We start from the raw sequence: 17,557 nt of genomic DNA on the forward strand, positions 1-17,557 counted from the left end.
TTCAGCATATACTGTTATTGACAAATATTAAACCAAATGATCTAAAATATGATAATTCTATAATTAAAATGGCAGAGAGATGTCACAAAAATGCAGTTTTACACAGTGTAAGACCTAAGTTAAAAGCATGACCTATAAACATCATTGCAGTTAGTCTATTTTTTTAAAACAAATTTATTTATTTATTTATTTATTTTATTTTTGGCTGCATTGGGTCTTCACTGTGGTGTGCGGGCTTCTCACTGAAGTGGCTTCTCTTGTAGTGGAGCACGGGCTTCAGTAGTTGCGGTGCGTGGGCCTAGCTGCTCCATGGGCCTAGCTGCTCCGCAGTATGTGGGATCTTCCTGGACCAGGGATTGAACCTGTGTCCCCTGCATTGGCAGGCAGATTCCTAACCATTGTGCCACCAGGGAAGCCCTCTATTTCTAATTTGGCTAAGCTATGACACCTTTCTATAAACTGATTAAATCTACAAGTGCAAGTTGCTTCCTTATAGAGACTGAAGCTTATCAAACACAGCAAAGTAATACATTTAGGGATTAAGTTTCAGATTCAGATCATGTTTATATTCTGGTATTACTGTTACTATGTTCCTTTGCATTAAGTTCTTCTTGTCGGCATTAACTATTTAAAAATTTTTTTTTCCCAAAAATGTTAACAGCTCCATCAACAAGAATGGCAAAAGAACAATGCATTTAGGTTTTTAGAATTTTGAGAATCACCCTTATTCCCTTTTGCTAACTTCACTTGCTAAGAACTATTCCTATATATTTTAACAGACCAGTTCCTTTCACTAGTAGGTAGAACATTCAAAGCATATTCTTTTTTTTTTCAGTTTGCTCCTTTTTAAAAATTTTATTTAGAATGCCTGCCTACTTGTTGAAGTTGGCATCATTTTACAAATTAGAAAAATTCAATTTTTCTGTCTCTGCAAACATTTATAATAGGCTAGGAATAACAGATTAGAAATGTAATACATTACAAAACAGTTGCCTATGACTACCTGTACATTTACTGTGCACCTTAAGGAAAAGAATTCAACAGTGTGCTGTACTTACACTGCAGATAACATCCTTTTATTCTATTTTACAAAACTGACCAGTGGTAGTGATTGAATTTATAAATGGCCATTAAACAGGATATTTAACTTAGATATATAGTTAGCATGCTGAAAAGTGAAAATTTTCAACTGAAGTTCTGTGGCTCACAAAGCATACTTTTTGTGTGTATAATATCTCAGCGTGATTCTGAACATCAAAAGAACTACAATTCTGAGAAATTTTTGGTAGCATTTTCTTCTTCTTTAAAATAATATATTACACTAAGTGATTTAAAAAAGGCTCTCTGTTCCCAAATACTGTTTTCAATACATTTTGTCAAAGAACAAATGTGCCCAGCATTATATCAAGAACTGCAGGGAACAAGGGAGGAGTACCCAGCATTGCACCCTGCTCCCAGGGAGATCACATCTATAATACTCGACTGTTTTTAACCCATGAAAATGCAATTTCATAATCCAACCTAATAGTTGAGGAGATAAGACAAATACACCTAAAACTAAGGATATACTAATAATTTAGTGGTTGCTGAATTGATACAATGAGTTTTTGATTTTAACAAAATCCCTTCTGTGACTTTGGTTCTCATTTGAGGTTTCTAATGTAATTATTCACATCCTTATTTTTCACTGTACCTGACGTTAACATTTAGTCCATTAAAAAAAAAGATAATGAACAGGCTCATAAACTGTAAATAAAACCATTTCTCCTATAGTTTTTTTTTCAAGAAATGATTATTTGAACCAAGATCCTCTATCTACTCTCTGAGCCCTTTAAGGTCATGGGATCTTAAGAAGCTTGACAAAACTGAAAAAGCATCTTTCACGGTCTCCTTATTTTACACATGGAGAAACTGAGAGTTTAAGTTACGTTTCCTGGTGAGATTAAATTACTGGTGAAGTCAGGATAGGAGAGCTGTTCTTTATTCTGTGCTAAGGGTGGCTCCAGAGTAGAGCAAACCTTACCTAACATTCATTCAGTCTGCCATTTGTTTAGCAAGTACCATGTGTCCCCCAACTCCAAGACAGCGTTATCATATTTTAAAGCTCCCTTTGACCTTTTCAACATCTGGCTTGGAGAAATGGCAGTAGCTTTAAAATTGCTTTGACAAATCAAAAGGTCTCTCTCCCTAGCTAAGCCCACTACATACCTTGCAGATGGATGACTCAGCTTTGTTTAACTTCAAGTCTGTTTATTTTGGGTGGGAATGGTAATTCAATTTGGCAGTACCGCCAGTTCACACACACTAACTGTTGTCTTGTAGTTTGGTATTATCCAGACTCTACTGGCTTGAAATGGGACTTATCAGTGGTTCCTGACAGTTGATACCTTTGCTGACAGAAAGTGCATGGAACCCCACTGCTTCAGTATTTGCTCTTGCATATCAAAAATAGTTCCTACCTTACTCAACTACCCAGAAATATGAATGATAAGGGTGGATTATTTTATAGCAATACATCCATGAATAGAGGTCACTAGTCAGAAAGGAATTTGTTATTGTACCACTTTAAAAATAATCAGAAATTATTAGAAAATGATATATTCATCTTAAAGTATTTTTTAACAGCTAATACATAAGTTTTTTGGAATCAGAGAATTAACATGGCTAATCTTAGGCAGAACTGATCCTTTTACACTGTATCTCCTGAGTCCCGAGAAACATTTATCTATCACTGTTTCCTATATGCAGCCCAATAGAGGTTTAATCTGGAAAACTATCTCAAAACTATACATGAAATATATCAAAACAATTATCTTGCTGAAAAGTAAAAAAGAAAGAGCATAAAAACCACAGTAGTTACTCAATAAAAGTTGATTATCAGAGTTACCAATGAACATATTGGAAATGTTTAATTCAGTGTCTATGGTTTGAATTTGATTAAATGATGAGTTTATTTCCCCTGGTATAATCTAGCAGAAGTCTGAGTAAATATGTGAGTACCTTTTAGGAAATTAGAACTGCATACTGTTGTATACTGAAATTTAAATACCAGGTGCTTGGGGCTAGGGGTTGGGGCCTCAGGAGGAGGTGGGTAGAGAAGGATGTGAACTACTCTAAACATAAAAGCAGGACTGTTTCAGAGCTCTCCACCTTCACTGGGCCTGAGCGGGAGGCTACCAGTGTGAACTGTGGCTTGTGTTTGATATTAAGGATTTTTCTGCTAATATGACTTATAAAGGGTGAGAAAAAATAGAATCTGAACCTCTGTATGTCCCTGAACAAAACTTCACATATTTAGGAGGCTTCAGGTGATTTATCTGAAAGCAAATCAGTGATTCCTGACTCTCTCCAGGACCATTTATCTCACACATTCCTGAGTGTCACAATGAAAAGGAGAAAAGAAAACCAAACACCCTGGACCTTGCTAGAATTAAAATAAAGAATTGTCTTTGTTAAGATTAATGACAGTGTGACTAAATCTTAAATTTGTATGGCAAACCAAAGAGTGAACAGTGTCAAATGATAAGAATAACTGCAATTTAGTGTGTGTGCTAGACATTATTATACTTTGCAGATATTATGTTTTTACAAAATTCCTTAAATTAGGGTGTGTTAGAATCTCATTCAGAACCCTGACCTATGACTGTTGTTTAAAGTCAGAATTACCTGCTTCTAATGGGATTTTTAATGGCCCTTCCATAAAAAGTTATCTGTGTGGGGCTACGTGCAGGCATGTTGTCAAATACAGCTAGTCTGCCAGCACTGGAAGGAAGTTTGTTACAACACAGAATGTCCAAACTTGGGGTATGGACAACTGGCCTGGCGAAATGATGAGCTAATATGAAATGTTTAAAGTAAAAGGCTATAGTTAGTTACCAGGGCATGAGAATGGCAGGCAATAATAAGGCAGGAGTGAATCTTTTCAAGACATTTCACCAAGTAATTCTAAGATACAGAGATTTTTATTAAAAAATGGGGCTATTTCTAATGATAATAGGTGGTTTCCTACTAACATACAATTTACATGTGTATTAATGTGACCTGTCTTAAAGGTCTAACCAGCATACTGAGATAGTGATCACCACAGTGGCTTTTAAAAAATTGTGGCTGTATCTTCATTTTCATCAATAATTATAGGCTTCCTAATACCATGTGTTATAAATTATATCCCAAGTGGTACCAGTCAATTAAGTGCTTGGTCCAAGTCCATTCAAAGACCCAATGGGTACTTGATAAGACACTGGCTGATAAGGAGGCATCCTTCTTCCTCTGGTTATTTGAGATTTAGGTCTGGGTTTTTGTTTAACTCTCAGCTGATACATACCAAACAGTTGGGCCTTGTCTGTGATTAACCTAGAGAAAGCAGCAGAGGCAGTTTGTGGTTGCACAGAACAAAAGGGGAGCCTCATTTGAACTGGCAGAGGAACAAAAACTCTATGTCAAAAGAAGGGTTTGTCTGTTATTCTGAGTCAACATCAGATCCTGCAGGTATCCGCAAACATCAGCCAAAGTCAGCTGTTCATTCTGCAAAAGGAAGCAACACTGGGAATAGAACAAAGCTGTACAGCCTACACGTCTTGTTCCTTCCAGGACAAGGAACATCAACTTAATAAAGTGTTAGCATCTATTACACATCAAGAAACTAGAAGGTGTAGGTAGAGAAAATCTATCCTTAAAAATCCTTTAGTTCTGCTTTCCTACATTTTCAGGTCTTCCAAAAGTATTCTGAAGAGTCAGTTCTGAGCCCCCTGCGCACGCCACATGGGGCGCCTGACGGAGGCGGCGGCAGCGGGCCGCGGCGCTTCAGCGGCGCGCTCGGCCGGGCCCCCTCCCGCTCCCCTGCCCCTCTCGTCCACGTTCCCCGGCTGCGCGGCCACCATGGCGTCCAGCGAGAAGGACGGCACCAACGGCGGCGCCTCGGAGGCCGGCGAGGAGAGGGAGGCCGCGGGCAAGAGGAGGCGCCGGGGCTCGCTGGCCACCGCCTGGCTCACCTTCTACAACATCGCCATGACCGCGGGGCGGCCGGTACTAGCTATTGCCATGGTACGTTTTTATATGGAAAAAGGAACACACAAAGGTTTATATAAAAGTATTCAGAAGACACAAATTTTTCCAGACATCTGCCTTGCTTGAAGTAGTCCACTGTTTAATTGGAATTGTACCTACTTCTGTGCTTGTGGCTGGGGTCCAAGTGAGTTCAAGAATCTTTATGGTGTGGCTCGTTACTCACAGTATAAAACCAATATAATTTTTTTATCATCTTATATCCTGTTGGAGTTGCTGGTGAACTTCTTACAATATACGCTGCCTTACCATATGTGAAGAAAACAGGAATGTTCTCAATAAGACTTCCCAATAAATACGTCTCTTTTGACTACTATTATTTTCTTCTTATAACCATGGCCTTGTATTGTTTCCACAACATTGTTTCCACAACTCTACTTTCATACGTTACGTCAGAGAAGAAAGGTGCTTCACGGAGAGGTGATTGTCGAAAAAGATGATTAAATGATCCCTACAACAAGGTGCTTTTTCCAGAATAACCAGGATTACCTGAGTTCAAGTTTTAATAACAAGAATAAACAGCTTCATGGAAAAAAAAAAGAGTCAGTTCAGCCAGAAATCATCTGGTTGGTCAGCAAGAGTCATTTCCCCTTGACTTAGCAGGCTGTTCAAGGTAGAATGTCAAATTCCATTTTAAATGAATTATAACAGCAAACTAATTTAAAAAATATGCCCAGGAGCCACTGGAACTTGAGTAGACATTCTTAACACCTAAAGGAGAAGTTTGGGATGCTAGACTAGGACAGATGAAGATGCTTAAGATCTAGAGTAGAATAATATGGTGCTCAGACAGCCTGTACCTCCAAGATAGGCATTGTTTTTTAAAATTTATTTTTTATTGCGGTAACATTGGTTTATAATATTATACAAGTTTCATGTGTACAGCCTGATATTTCTACTTCTGTATACACTACAGCGTGCTCACCACCAAGAATTGTTTTCATCCTTCACCATACAGTTGATCTCCTTTATCCATTTAACCCTCCCCTGCCCCCTTCCCCTCTCGTAAGTACTACTCTGTTCTTTGTATCTATGTGTTTATTTTTGTTAGGTTTGGTTTGTTTACTTATTTTGATTTTTTGACTGTTTTTTATAGGAGTGAAGTCATTTTCTACATATGAGTGAAATCATACAGTATTTGTCTTTCTCCATCTGACTTATTTCACTTAGTGTAATACCCTCAAGGTCCATGACGGCATAAACTTTAACCACAGGATAGCAACAAAGTCATCAGTGGCTTTATCCAAATATATCAACTCACTTTTTTTTGATGAAGAATTTTAAAACATTTAATAGTAGTTCTATGACAGTATTAATTTTTTTGGAAAATGACTTCGAGTGTCATAAGATACAGTTAATAAGACACTACCTTCAATTTAAGATACACACAGAATTTTTAAACATCAGGATGCTTTAAAAAAAAATCTCTGACAAAAATACACACTTGGTTTCAGCCTAGCGCTGCAGATATTATCTGTTGCAGAGGGAGACAGGACCTTTGTGGAGAGAACTGCCAGATCACCCTTGACCAAGTGATCAAGCTTGACATCATGGATAATTGGCCAAAAGGATACCATGCCACCCAACAGAAGTACACAGCATCAACCCCGACTTTTCTTACTAAAAAGTTTGACTTGAATCTAATCATGAATAAACAATTCAATGAACCCATACTGATACAGTCAAAAAAAAAAATCTCTGACAAAGTCATTCTTGGGAATTTCGTTTTCTGTTCAAGACTCATCTCATAAACTAACTGATGCAGAAAAACAAGCACATACAGTCTTCTTGATATAATAAAAATTATTCTTCTGTTTCCTTCGCTGATTCTTCTTCCTCCATATTATCCCTATTCATGTGTTTTCTTTTAACAATTATCCCAGGGGGGCTGGACCCAAAGTAGACAAATGGTATTTATGAACTGGTTGGTAAGAATGAAGAATTTCTTTGGCAAACTGAAATGTCATATAATTTCTGTGAAGTACAACTTTTAATCTGGGCCCACCTGCTAAGGACACGAATAAGATAGTGGAAAATTTACTCTGAAGAGTGGGGACCTTTGCAAGGGGGCTGCTTAACATTTCTAATGAGACAAATATTCTTTAAAACATTGGACTCAGGGAGACCAGAGAGGGGTGACCAGGTAATCATGGCCATATTTGCTTTGTTTGTTGTGTCTGCTTTAACAAGTTAATTATTGTTGAGAGATTTAAAAATAATGACCTAAAACCCCTGAGGCTTAGTTTATAAAACAGTTATTTTAAAAAATCACTTATACCTTTTAAAATTACTTAAAGAGAAACTTACACAATAATTTAACTAGTTAAATTACTCATTAAATTAAATAAACTCATTAAATTTAACTCATTAAGCCACGTTTGTTTGTATATCTAAAATATTCAATGTATAAAATGTGATTATGACCAACAGAGTAATATGACTAGAAATACTGCCAATTCCATTATTTATGGACTTCATATTGGTTATGTTTATACATCAAATGTTAAGAGTTTAAATAATTAACCAAATAACTGAGGCTGAAGTTGATAATTCAACTTTTTATTTCTGTAAGTCATTCTCCAGACTGAACTATCTGGATACTTCTGTCAGGCTGTGTTGTTTACACTGTCTCAGCTGACATTCTTCTAGTTTATGTTAAACTATTTTCTAGAAGTAAATAACCACACATTTAGATTATGGTTTTAAAAAATATATACACTACTAAACGTAAAATAGATAGCTAGTGGGAAGTAGCCACATAGCACAGGGAGATCAGCTCGGTGGTTTGGGATAGGGAGGGTGGGAGGGAGGGAGACGCAGGAGGGAAGAGATATGGGAACATATGTATAAGTGATTCACTTTGTTATAAAGCAGAAACTAACACACCATTGGAAAGCAATTATACTCCAATAAAGATGTTAAAAAAAAAAAGTTCTGGCCTGCTTTTAAATCTATAGTCTTACAAAAAAGGAAAATACTTATTTGATAATAAGGGAAATTAGACTCTCATTTAATTATCTAATTCTTAATTATTTAAATAACTAAATAGGATTATGCACAGACATAGACCAGATAAATCCTTTTCTGTTAGGAGTATTTAGAATAAGGGATAACTGAGCAAAGGTAAACAGAATGAAAAGCATAATTAAGGAAATTCAGATTCAGCAAAGTTCTGAAGTTTGATATCCAGATATACATAAAAATGAAATTCAGGAACACAATGACATGTTTTATTGTGCAGGAGTAGATAGATATAATTGAATATATCAAAAATTTACATGGAGATATTATTTTTCCAGAAAGTAGTTGGTATTGACATTACCAAAAAACTTGCCCTTAACCCAGAGGCTCAACAAGATTAAGGCTGATAATTATAGCTTTTCTTTCTAAATGTACACTTTGCTTCCTCTGACCACTCCCCACCTTAGCTAGATTTATCATAAGTGACAACGGAAGTTTCTTTTAAGACATCATAAATTTTAGTACAAATAACTATATTACACATTCATTAAAATACATTTACTACACTATGACACATATAGGAAAGAGTGAAGTTTAAGTCACTTGCAGGGGAAATGCATTACCAATTGCTTTTCCTCTTCAACTGGCATAAAATATAATTAAGAAAAAGGAGTATATTTCATGTTTTATAGTAATGTTTTGTCATTTTGTCCTATTATCCTAAACAAAATGGCAAATTCTGGGGTGGCCTTTACAATCAGAAACAGTTGTGTGTTTTTTAACTTTTAATTTATATTGGAGTATAGTTGATTAACAACGTTGTGTTAGTTTCAGGTGTACAGCAAAGTGAGTCAGTTATACATGTATCTAGTCTTTTTCAAATTCTTTTTCCATTTAGGTTATTACAGAATATTGAGGAGAATTCCCTGTGTTATATAGTAGGTCCTTGTTGGTTATCTACCTTAAATATAGCAGTGTCAATCCCAAACTCCCAGTTTATCCCTCCCCTCCACCCTTTCTCCCATAACCATAAATTGGTTCTCTAAGTCTGTGAGTCTGAGAAACAGTTGTTAATCAGATTGTGACGATAAGATTAAGGCAGCAAGTTTTTAAGGCTTTCTCATGAGCAAATGGTTAACAAATAATAGGAGTTTAGGAAAACAACTTGTCAGAGTTTTGTGAATTCATATTTTTAATGACTATGTTGAAAAAGGATAGAGATGAACTAGTGATAGCATGATGAGCTAAAGATTGAGAGGGACATTCAAACAGCTACTCTTCCTTTACCAGCTCCTTAAATGTGACTCTCCAGTCAACATTTTTTCCCAATCCCTAGGCAGCATCAGTTAAGCAACTCAATGCCTGCATTAACAGTCTTTACAAACCTCTTCTACACTTCTTATCAAATGGACTGTGATAATCTCTTCTGGTGCCTTTCCCCCACTAAAACTGGAGGCCCTCCAGGGCAAAGATAGGTCCCATTCCCCTTTGAAATTTCAGAAATTTAAACAGTGCTTTGGATACAGCAGGCACTCAAGTACTGGAAAGGATTGGATAAGAGCAAGAGGGAAGACAGACCAAGTGGTAAAATCCCAAGAAGGCTGGATTAGTTGCTTTTCTCAAGTTTCTGATAACTGCTTCTATTATTGTGGAAGGGTCACTAGTACTCAATTTCTTCAACTGAAGAATGAGGCTGCTAACAGAGGCTTTCTCAGAAGAGTCTGTGTTTGGCCTTAAGTGTTTTCCAGAACTTTGAATGTCACTGCTCCTGGGGTAGGCATTTTTTTCCATTCTGTAGTCTGATAGCAGCCCACAGTCTCACACCTGTCCACTTAAGTGCCTGTCTGACCCCTGGAGGCATTTTAATTTCTGACCTCTAAATTGTTTCCACCTCTTCCCTTTTAAGAGAACAAAGAAGACTGAGGTAAGAAAGGAAAGAAGGAAAGAAGGTAAGAGAAGGAAAGAAATAGAACCAAATGGAAGAATGGAGAAATAATGATAAATCTTTGGTAGGAATTTTGAACATACACCCTGATAATGACCATTGGTTTTATTTATGTCACATCCAAAGGTGTCCCAAAAGTGTAGCAATCAGTGAGGTGGAACATAGAGAATTGACAGCCATGTCACAGCAATTTCCAATGAGTTACCCATACTAAATTGACAAACAGGGGCTCGCAGTAAGTATGTGTAGGAAGGGTGTACAATCAAAGAAGGCAGCTAATGCTCTTTGGTAATTTACAATTCTATGGTTGTCACATAAGTCTTTTGCAGTTTGAAATGTTTGGAAAAGTATCCTACTAATCAAAATAAATTATTAAATATTTTAACTGTTATACTTCTTGTCCTAAGTAAATAAAAATAATTTTGAAAAAAAGAATGGGGCATTTTAGTAGGTTTTCTCCACTCAAAAAAAAACGCAGGGTGGATAATGCTGATGCTTCATACTACCTTCCAAGAAGACAAAGGAAGTATTTCTTCTTTGAAGAGATATGTAAGGAGAAATATGCCTTTACCCTAATTATCCACATCTTGATGTTAATCAACTAATGGAAATTCAGTGCCAGTGTATGTCAACCAGCTTTCTGGGGTGGTGGAGTGGGGAGAGCTCTGATTTGTAGCATTTGCCAATTTCTATAGTGTAAATACTCCCACCATGGTTGATTTCAAGCTACCAACATGATGTCACTGAATGTGGGAGTATGAGGAGATCCTGACAACTGCTCTTGATGGCTCTAGAACAAATTGGAGTGTATCAATTTATTTTTCCTCTCCTAACTTGGATTTTATTATTCATTATGCTGGCATAGTGTTTAAGAAAAAAACTGAAACTTGCAATGAATATTGTTTTCCCTATTGCAAAATTTGTATCACCTGTCAGTGAGTAACTTTAGTCATGAAAAGTATGTAATTCCAAAGGAGTTACCTAAAGAAAGCACCAAGGCCCACGGTAAATGCTGCAGCAGGCAGATGCTAATTCTGTAGAAAAATGACCTGATACCTGACAGATATGGTGTATCTGACAGTTTTCGAAGGATAAGTTGTGCATGTTCTCCTGTCTGAATGCAATCGCACTGTAGCAGCTCCAGGTGGGCAGAACTGGAGTCACTGTCACAAGTTCATTAATGAAGCAAAGATTTTACCTGCTGAGCAGATTCACTCTGCACCACTGCTCTCTAAAGACCAGGGAAGTCCCTCTCAGAACTGATCTTACTGTCAAGTTAGTAAAGGGACAAAGTCACTGGTCTATACAGAAGTTCTACTTCAAAGTAGATTGAAGGTATTTAGCTACACTAACCTAAGTCAACACAATGCCCAAAATACTACTCATGTTGCCAGTTCACTGTTGGCTCTACACCCAGTGGCGGAGGCCATACCTCCAATGAACTTGTAGCAGTTACAATATTTGCTAACATTTATTTTTATGTAGTTAAGATTCACTCTTATTAGAGCTAGTCAACACCTGTCTTAAAATCTCTTTAGAGTAACTTGGAGTCGGAAATAAGCAACTATTCAGAAGACAGCTCTATTGTCGTGAAAATTGAGACTATTTGATTACAGGTTCCCTACAGGTCCCTTTCTAACTCACATCTCCTTACTGACTTTTATACTCATTGTGACAACATCTACCCGAAGTTGTCTACAAAGCCATCTCCTCTCTTGGAAAGACCTCCCAGTTCTTATGCTTTCTATCTTCTCTGTTAATAGGAAATGTAGTGCAGAGTTCCACTTGCATAGAACTCCTAAAAAAAGACAACGCTGAAATGTGGACACAATGCCCATAATGAGACCTGAACGTGACTGTACACTGGCCTACCTGACCCTGCGAGGTTGCGAGACTGTGAAGGGCAGAGGCTGAATCCACAGCAGAGCAGTCTGTAGACATGTGACTAATATCAGCGTATCCAGCACACTGATGAAGAGCTTGGTCCTGGAGACAGCCTTCCTGGATTAGAATTCCAGCTTTGTCTCTTACTAGCTGTATGATGTTGGGAAAGTCTCTTAACCTCTCTGAGCTCCAGTTTCCTTATCTATAAAATGGGAAGGCCTACTTTACAAGGGTTGCTCTGAGAATAAACTGAGGAAATCCTCATAAAGCATTCTGAACAGTTTTTATAACGTAAATATTAGCTATTATTATTATAAATTAGATATACAGATGAAATAAGAATAGATATTTTAGTAAGCAAATACTATGATACTCAATTTCCCAAATATTTTGCAATATTCTGCTTCTGAAAGTAGTTCAAATCAATGGTTTGGACTGACTTTGCAAACACTGTTTAAAATGGTGTCATTATGATGGGAGTGGATTCAGGCAATAACATATCTGAAAAATGTGTGCCAACAAGGGCACTGCTTCATCCAAACCACGCAAGTCTGTTATTCCTTGTTCATAAAAGGAGACTACAGGAAAATATCTGGAACCAACATCTTTACTTTTAGATTTCCACCTTCCCAATACATCTTTCATGTGGATATTATAATTTTTCTTCTTCATGCAGAACTTATATTTCTATCCTCCCCACACTACTAACTTTGCTTACAGAAGAAAAATATTAACTCCTTAACATGATTTATAAGGCCCCCTCAGTCTGGCTTTAGCTAATGTTTCCAACTTCTGTTTGATTACTTTCCATCACAAATTTGATACCTTGCCAGACATGATTATCCACCTAATTCGTAATGGATTTTCATTTGCTCACTCATTCATTACTCATTTCACTCAAATACTTTATACTTGCTTACTATATGTCAGAAACCTTGCTATGTGTTAGGAATTAGAGATTAGAAAAATGCATAGGCTTAGCTCTTAGAGTTCACAGTCTAATAAAAAAGGTATGTAAACAACTTCCCATAAAAATAGTAATGTAATACAAAGTCTGTACAGAGGTGACTTACCTGTAAAAAGACCTGTTTGAATTCTTATAAACAAGTAATGGCTTTTGCCTGAGGCAGGAAAATGTTTTACAGAAAAGATGAACTTTGTCTTTGCTATTATATGATTAGGAGATTAAGTAATCAGTAGGCAGACAATAGAAAATGTTTACCAGGCAGTAAAATTGAATAAAGCCTTGACTATATGAAATTACCTATAATATCTAAGGAAAGCAAGTACTTTGTAGCTTGCTTGTACTCTGGAGTATGTTTGCAGGAAAATGGGAAGTAAGATTGTAAAGAAGGTTGTGGATAGACTGAGAAAGGTTGCATATGCTGTAATTGAGGAAGGTGTCTTCTATTTTTGTTTTGTTTGTCCAGCAAGTGTTCCCCTCCCTCTTGCTACTTTAACAGACCTTGTTGCCATTGTTGCCATGAAGCAAGTATCTGATCCAGGTCTGGTCAATCTAGGGGAACAGAGACTCAAACGATACACACCTTTCAGAAGCAGGGTCAGGGTTAAACCTTCCAGGAGATTGACGTTTAAAGAAAGAAGTGCACTTTTTCTGCTGGGTGGCTAAGCAAGGGCTGCCTGTGATTTAGGGATCTGCTACATGGAGAAGGCTTGTTTGCATTTTTAGAGAATGAGCCCAGTAGTCTTCAAAGAGGACGAGTAAGTGGAGATGAGATATACAGGCATACCTCGTTTTATTGTGCTTTGCTTTATTGAGCTTCACAGACATTGCATTTTTTTTAAAAAAATTGAAGGTTTGTGGCAACCCTGTGCTGTTAGATGATGGTTAGCATTTTTTGGTAATAAAGTATTTTTAAATTAAGGTATGTATATTGATTTCTTTAAGACATAATGCCATTGCACACTTAATAGACTGTAGCATAATGTAAACATATTTAAATAAGCACTGGGAAACTGAAAAAATCGTGTGACTTGCTTCATTGCAATATTCACTTTAGTGCGGTGGTTTAGAACCGAATCCATAATATCTCCGAGGTATGCCTATAAATAGGAGACTGAGTCCTAGAGATGCTGAATTTCTGTCCCAGTCCTTGAGGCCATGGTTCCTGGTGCACTTCTTTCACTTCCACAAGTGACCGTCAACATCTCAGCCACATGAGCCACTTGATTTAAGGAACTTTGAATTGTGTATCTGCCAGTTTCAATTGAAAGAGTCCTGAGTCTGCCATGCTAAGAACTCTGTCGCACATGGTAAGGTAATGAGAGTGACAGAAAAATTTTAAGATGCAAAATGTTTTTAAATGAATCAAAATGCTTTAATGAGTCAAAAATACATTAAAAAGTGGCTCCAAGTGGGTGGAGTACTAGGAGGACGTGGAATACGTGTCTCCACACAACTAGGGCACTTAATAGGCACTGGTGGGGGACCATGGACACCTAAGGGTACAGGAGGAACTCCCAGTGATTGGTTGTTAATTATAGTTTTATTTTACCAAATATATTTTTGATCTTTCTAATTTTATTTTGTTTTTTATTTTTGATACTGTACTGCTCCTTTTTTTCTTTCTTTCTTTCTTTTCTTTTCTTTTCTTTTTTTTTTTTTACCACACCACGAAGCTTGAGGGATCTTGCTTTCCAGGTCAGAGGTTGGGCCTGAGCTCATGTGGTGGGAGCTCCGAGTCCAAACTGCTGGACTAACAGAGAACCTCAGACCGCAGGGAATATGAGTCGCAGTGAGACCTCCTGGAGGTCCTCATCTCAGCACCAAGACCCAGCTCTATCCAACTGCCTGCAAACTCCAGTGCCGGATGGCTGAGGCCAAACAACCAGTAAGACAGGAACACAGCACCACCCATCAAAAAAAAAAAAAAAAAAAAAAGAAAAGAAATGACAAAAAAAAAATCTTACAGATGAAGGAGTAAGGTAAAAACCTACAAGACCAAAAAACTGAAGACGAAATAGGCAACCTACCTGAAAAGAATTCAGAGTAATGATAGCAAAGATGAACCAAAATCTCAGAAACAGAATGGAGAAAATACAAAAAACATTTAACAAGTACCGAGAAGAACTAAAGAGCAAACAAACAGTGATGAACAACACACTTACTGAATTAAAAAGACTCTAGAAGGCATTAATAGCAGAATAACTCAGGCAGAAGAACAGATAAGTGAGCTGGAAGATAAAATGGTGGAAATATTGCCAGGGAGCAGAATAAAGAAAAAAGAATGAAAAGAATTGAGGACAGTCTCAGAGACCAATGGGACAACATTAACCGTACCAACATTCAAATTATAGGGGTCCCAGAAGAAGAAGAGAAAAAGAAAGGGTATGAGAAAATATTTGAAGAGATTATAGTCGAAAACTTCCCTAACATGGGAAAGGAAATAGTCAGTCAGGTCCAGGAAGCACAGAGAGCACCATACAGGATAAACCCAAAGAGAAACACGCCGAGACACATATTAATCAAGCTATCAAAAATTAAATACAAAGAAAAAATATTAAAAGCACAAGGGAGGGCTTCCCTGGTGGCGCAGTGGTTGAGAGTCTGCCTGCTGATGCAGGGGACATGGGTTCATGCCCCGGTCCAGGAAGATCCCACATGCCGCGGAGCGGCTGGGCCCGTGAGCCATGGACGCTGAGCCTGCGCGTCCGGAGCCTGTGCTCCGCAACGGGTGAGGCCACAACAGTGAGAGGCCCGCGTAATGCAAAAAAAAAAAAAAAAAAAAGCACAAGGGAAAAACAAGAAATAACATACAAGGGAATCCCCATAAGGTTAACAGCTGCTTTCAGCAGAAACTCTGCAAGCCAGAGGGGAGTGGCAGGACATATTTAAAGTGATGAAAGGGAAAAACCTACAACCACTACCCAACAAGGATCTCATTCATATTTGAGAGAGAAGTCCAAAGCTTTACAGACAAGTAATAGCTAAGAGAATTCAGCACCACCAAACCAGCTTTACAACAAATGCTAAAGGAACTTCTCTAGGCAGGAAACACAAGAGAAGGAAAACACCTACAAAAACAAACCCAAAACAATTAAGAAAATGGGAATAGGAACATACATATTGATAATTACCTTAAATGTAAATAGAGTAAATGTTCCAACCAAAAGACACAGACTGGCTGAATGGATACAAAAACGAGACTGATATATATGTTGTCTACAAGAGATCCACTTAAGACTTGGGACACATACAGACTGAAAGTGAGGGGATGGAAAAAGATATTCCATGCAAATGGAAATCAAAAGAAAGCTGGACTAGCAATTCTCATATCAGACAAAGTAGACTATAAACTAAAGACTATTACAAGAGAAAAAGGCCACTACATAATGATCAAGGGATCAGTCAAGAAGAAGATATAAAAATTGTAAATATTTATGCACCCAACATAGGAGCACCTCAGTACATAAGGCAAATGCTAACAGCAATGAAAGGGGAAATCCACAGTAACACAAAAATAGTAGAGGACTTTAACACCCCACTTTCACCAATGGACCAATCATCCAAAATGAAAATAAATGAGGAAACACATGCTTTAAATGACACATTAAACAAGATGGACTTAATTGACATTTATAGGACATTCCATCCAAAAACAACAGAATACACTTTCTTCTCAAGTGCTCATGGAACATTCTCCAGGATAGATCATATCTTGGGTCACAAACCAAATCTTGGTTAATTTAAGAAAACTGAAATCGTTATCAAGGATCTTTTTCAACCACAATGCTATGAGACTAGATAACAATTACAGGAAAAAAACTGTAAAAAATACAAACACATGGAGGCTAAACAATATAGTATTAAATAACCAAGAGATCACTGAAGAAATCAAAGAGGAAATCAAAAAATACCTAGAAACAAATGACAATGAAAACATGATGACTCAAAAATTATGGGATGCAGCAAAAGCAGTTCTAAGAGGGAAATTTACAGCAATGCAATCCTACCTCAAGAAAAAAGAAACATCTCAAATAAACAACCTAACCTTACACCTAAAGCAATTAGAGAAAGAAGAACAAAAAACCCCCAAAGTTAGCAGAAGGAAAGAAATCATAAAGATCAGATCAGAAATAAATGAAAAAGAAATGAAGGAAACAATAGCAAAGACCAATAAAACTAAAAGCTGGTTCTTTGAGAAGATAAAAAACATTGATAAACCATTATCCAGACTCATCAAGAAAAAAAGGGAGACGACTCAAATCAACAGAATTAGAAATGAAAAAGGAGAAGTAACAACTGACACTGCAGAATCACAAAAGATCATGAGAAATTACTGTAAGCCAATAAAATGGACAACCTGGAAAAAATGGATAAATTCTTAGAAAAGCACAACCTTCTGAGACTGAACCAGGAAGAAATAGAAAATATAAAGAGACCAATCATAAGCACTGAAATTGAAACTGTGATTAAAAATCTGCCAACAAACAAAAGCCCAGGACCAGATGGCTTCACAGGCGAATTCTATCAAACATCTACACAAGAGCTAACACGTATCCTTCTTAAACTCTTTCAAAATATAGAAGAGGGAGGAACACACCCAAACTCATTCTATGAGGCCACCATCATCCTGATACCAAAAACAGACAAAGACGTCACAAAAAAAGAAAACTACAGGCCAATATCTCTGATGAAGACAGATGTAAAAATTCTCACCAAAATACTAGAAAACAGAATAC

The 17,557-nt window shown here is 37.1% G+C and overlaps 2 protein-coding genes across 2 annotated transcripts in view; one reads left to right on the plus strand and one right to left on the minus strand.

The window, feature by feature from the left end:
- The window catches only part of PKP2 (plakophilin 2), an 87,184-nt gene that overhangs the window by 17,316 nt on the left and 52,311 nt on the right, over nucleotides 1-17,557 (minus strand). The window lies entirely within an intron of this gene.
- LOC308624914 (very-long-chain (3R)-3-hydroxyacyl-CoA dehydratase 1-like) lies at nucleotides 4,762-5,598 on the plus strand (the record flags this gene model as incomplete). Its single annotated transcript, XM_081248731.1, is given in 4 exon segments — nucleotides 4,762-5,102; nucleotides 5,104-5,241; nucleotides 5,243-5,411; nucleotides 5,413-5,598. Coding segments are annotated over 4 exon segments (744 nt in total). The 3' UTR covers nucleotides 5,509-5,598.

This window comes from Mesoplodon bidens (genome assembly GCF_964165515.1).
Source record: "Mesoplodon bidens genome assembly, chromosome: 11".
NCBI classification, from domain to species: Eukaryota; Metazoa; Chordata; class Mammalia; order Artiodactyla; family Ziphiidae; genus Mesoplodon; species Mesoplodon bidens.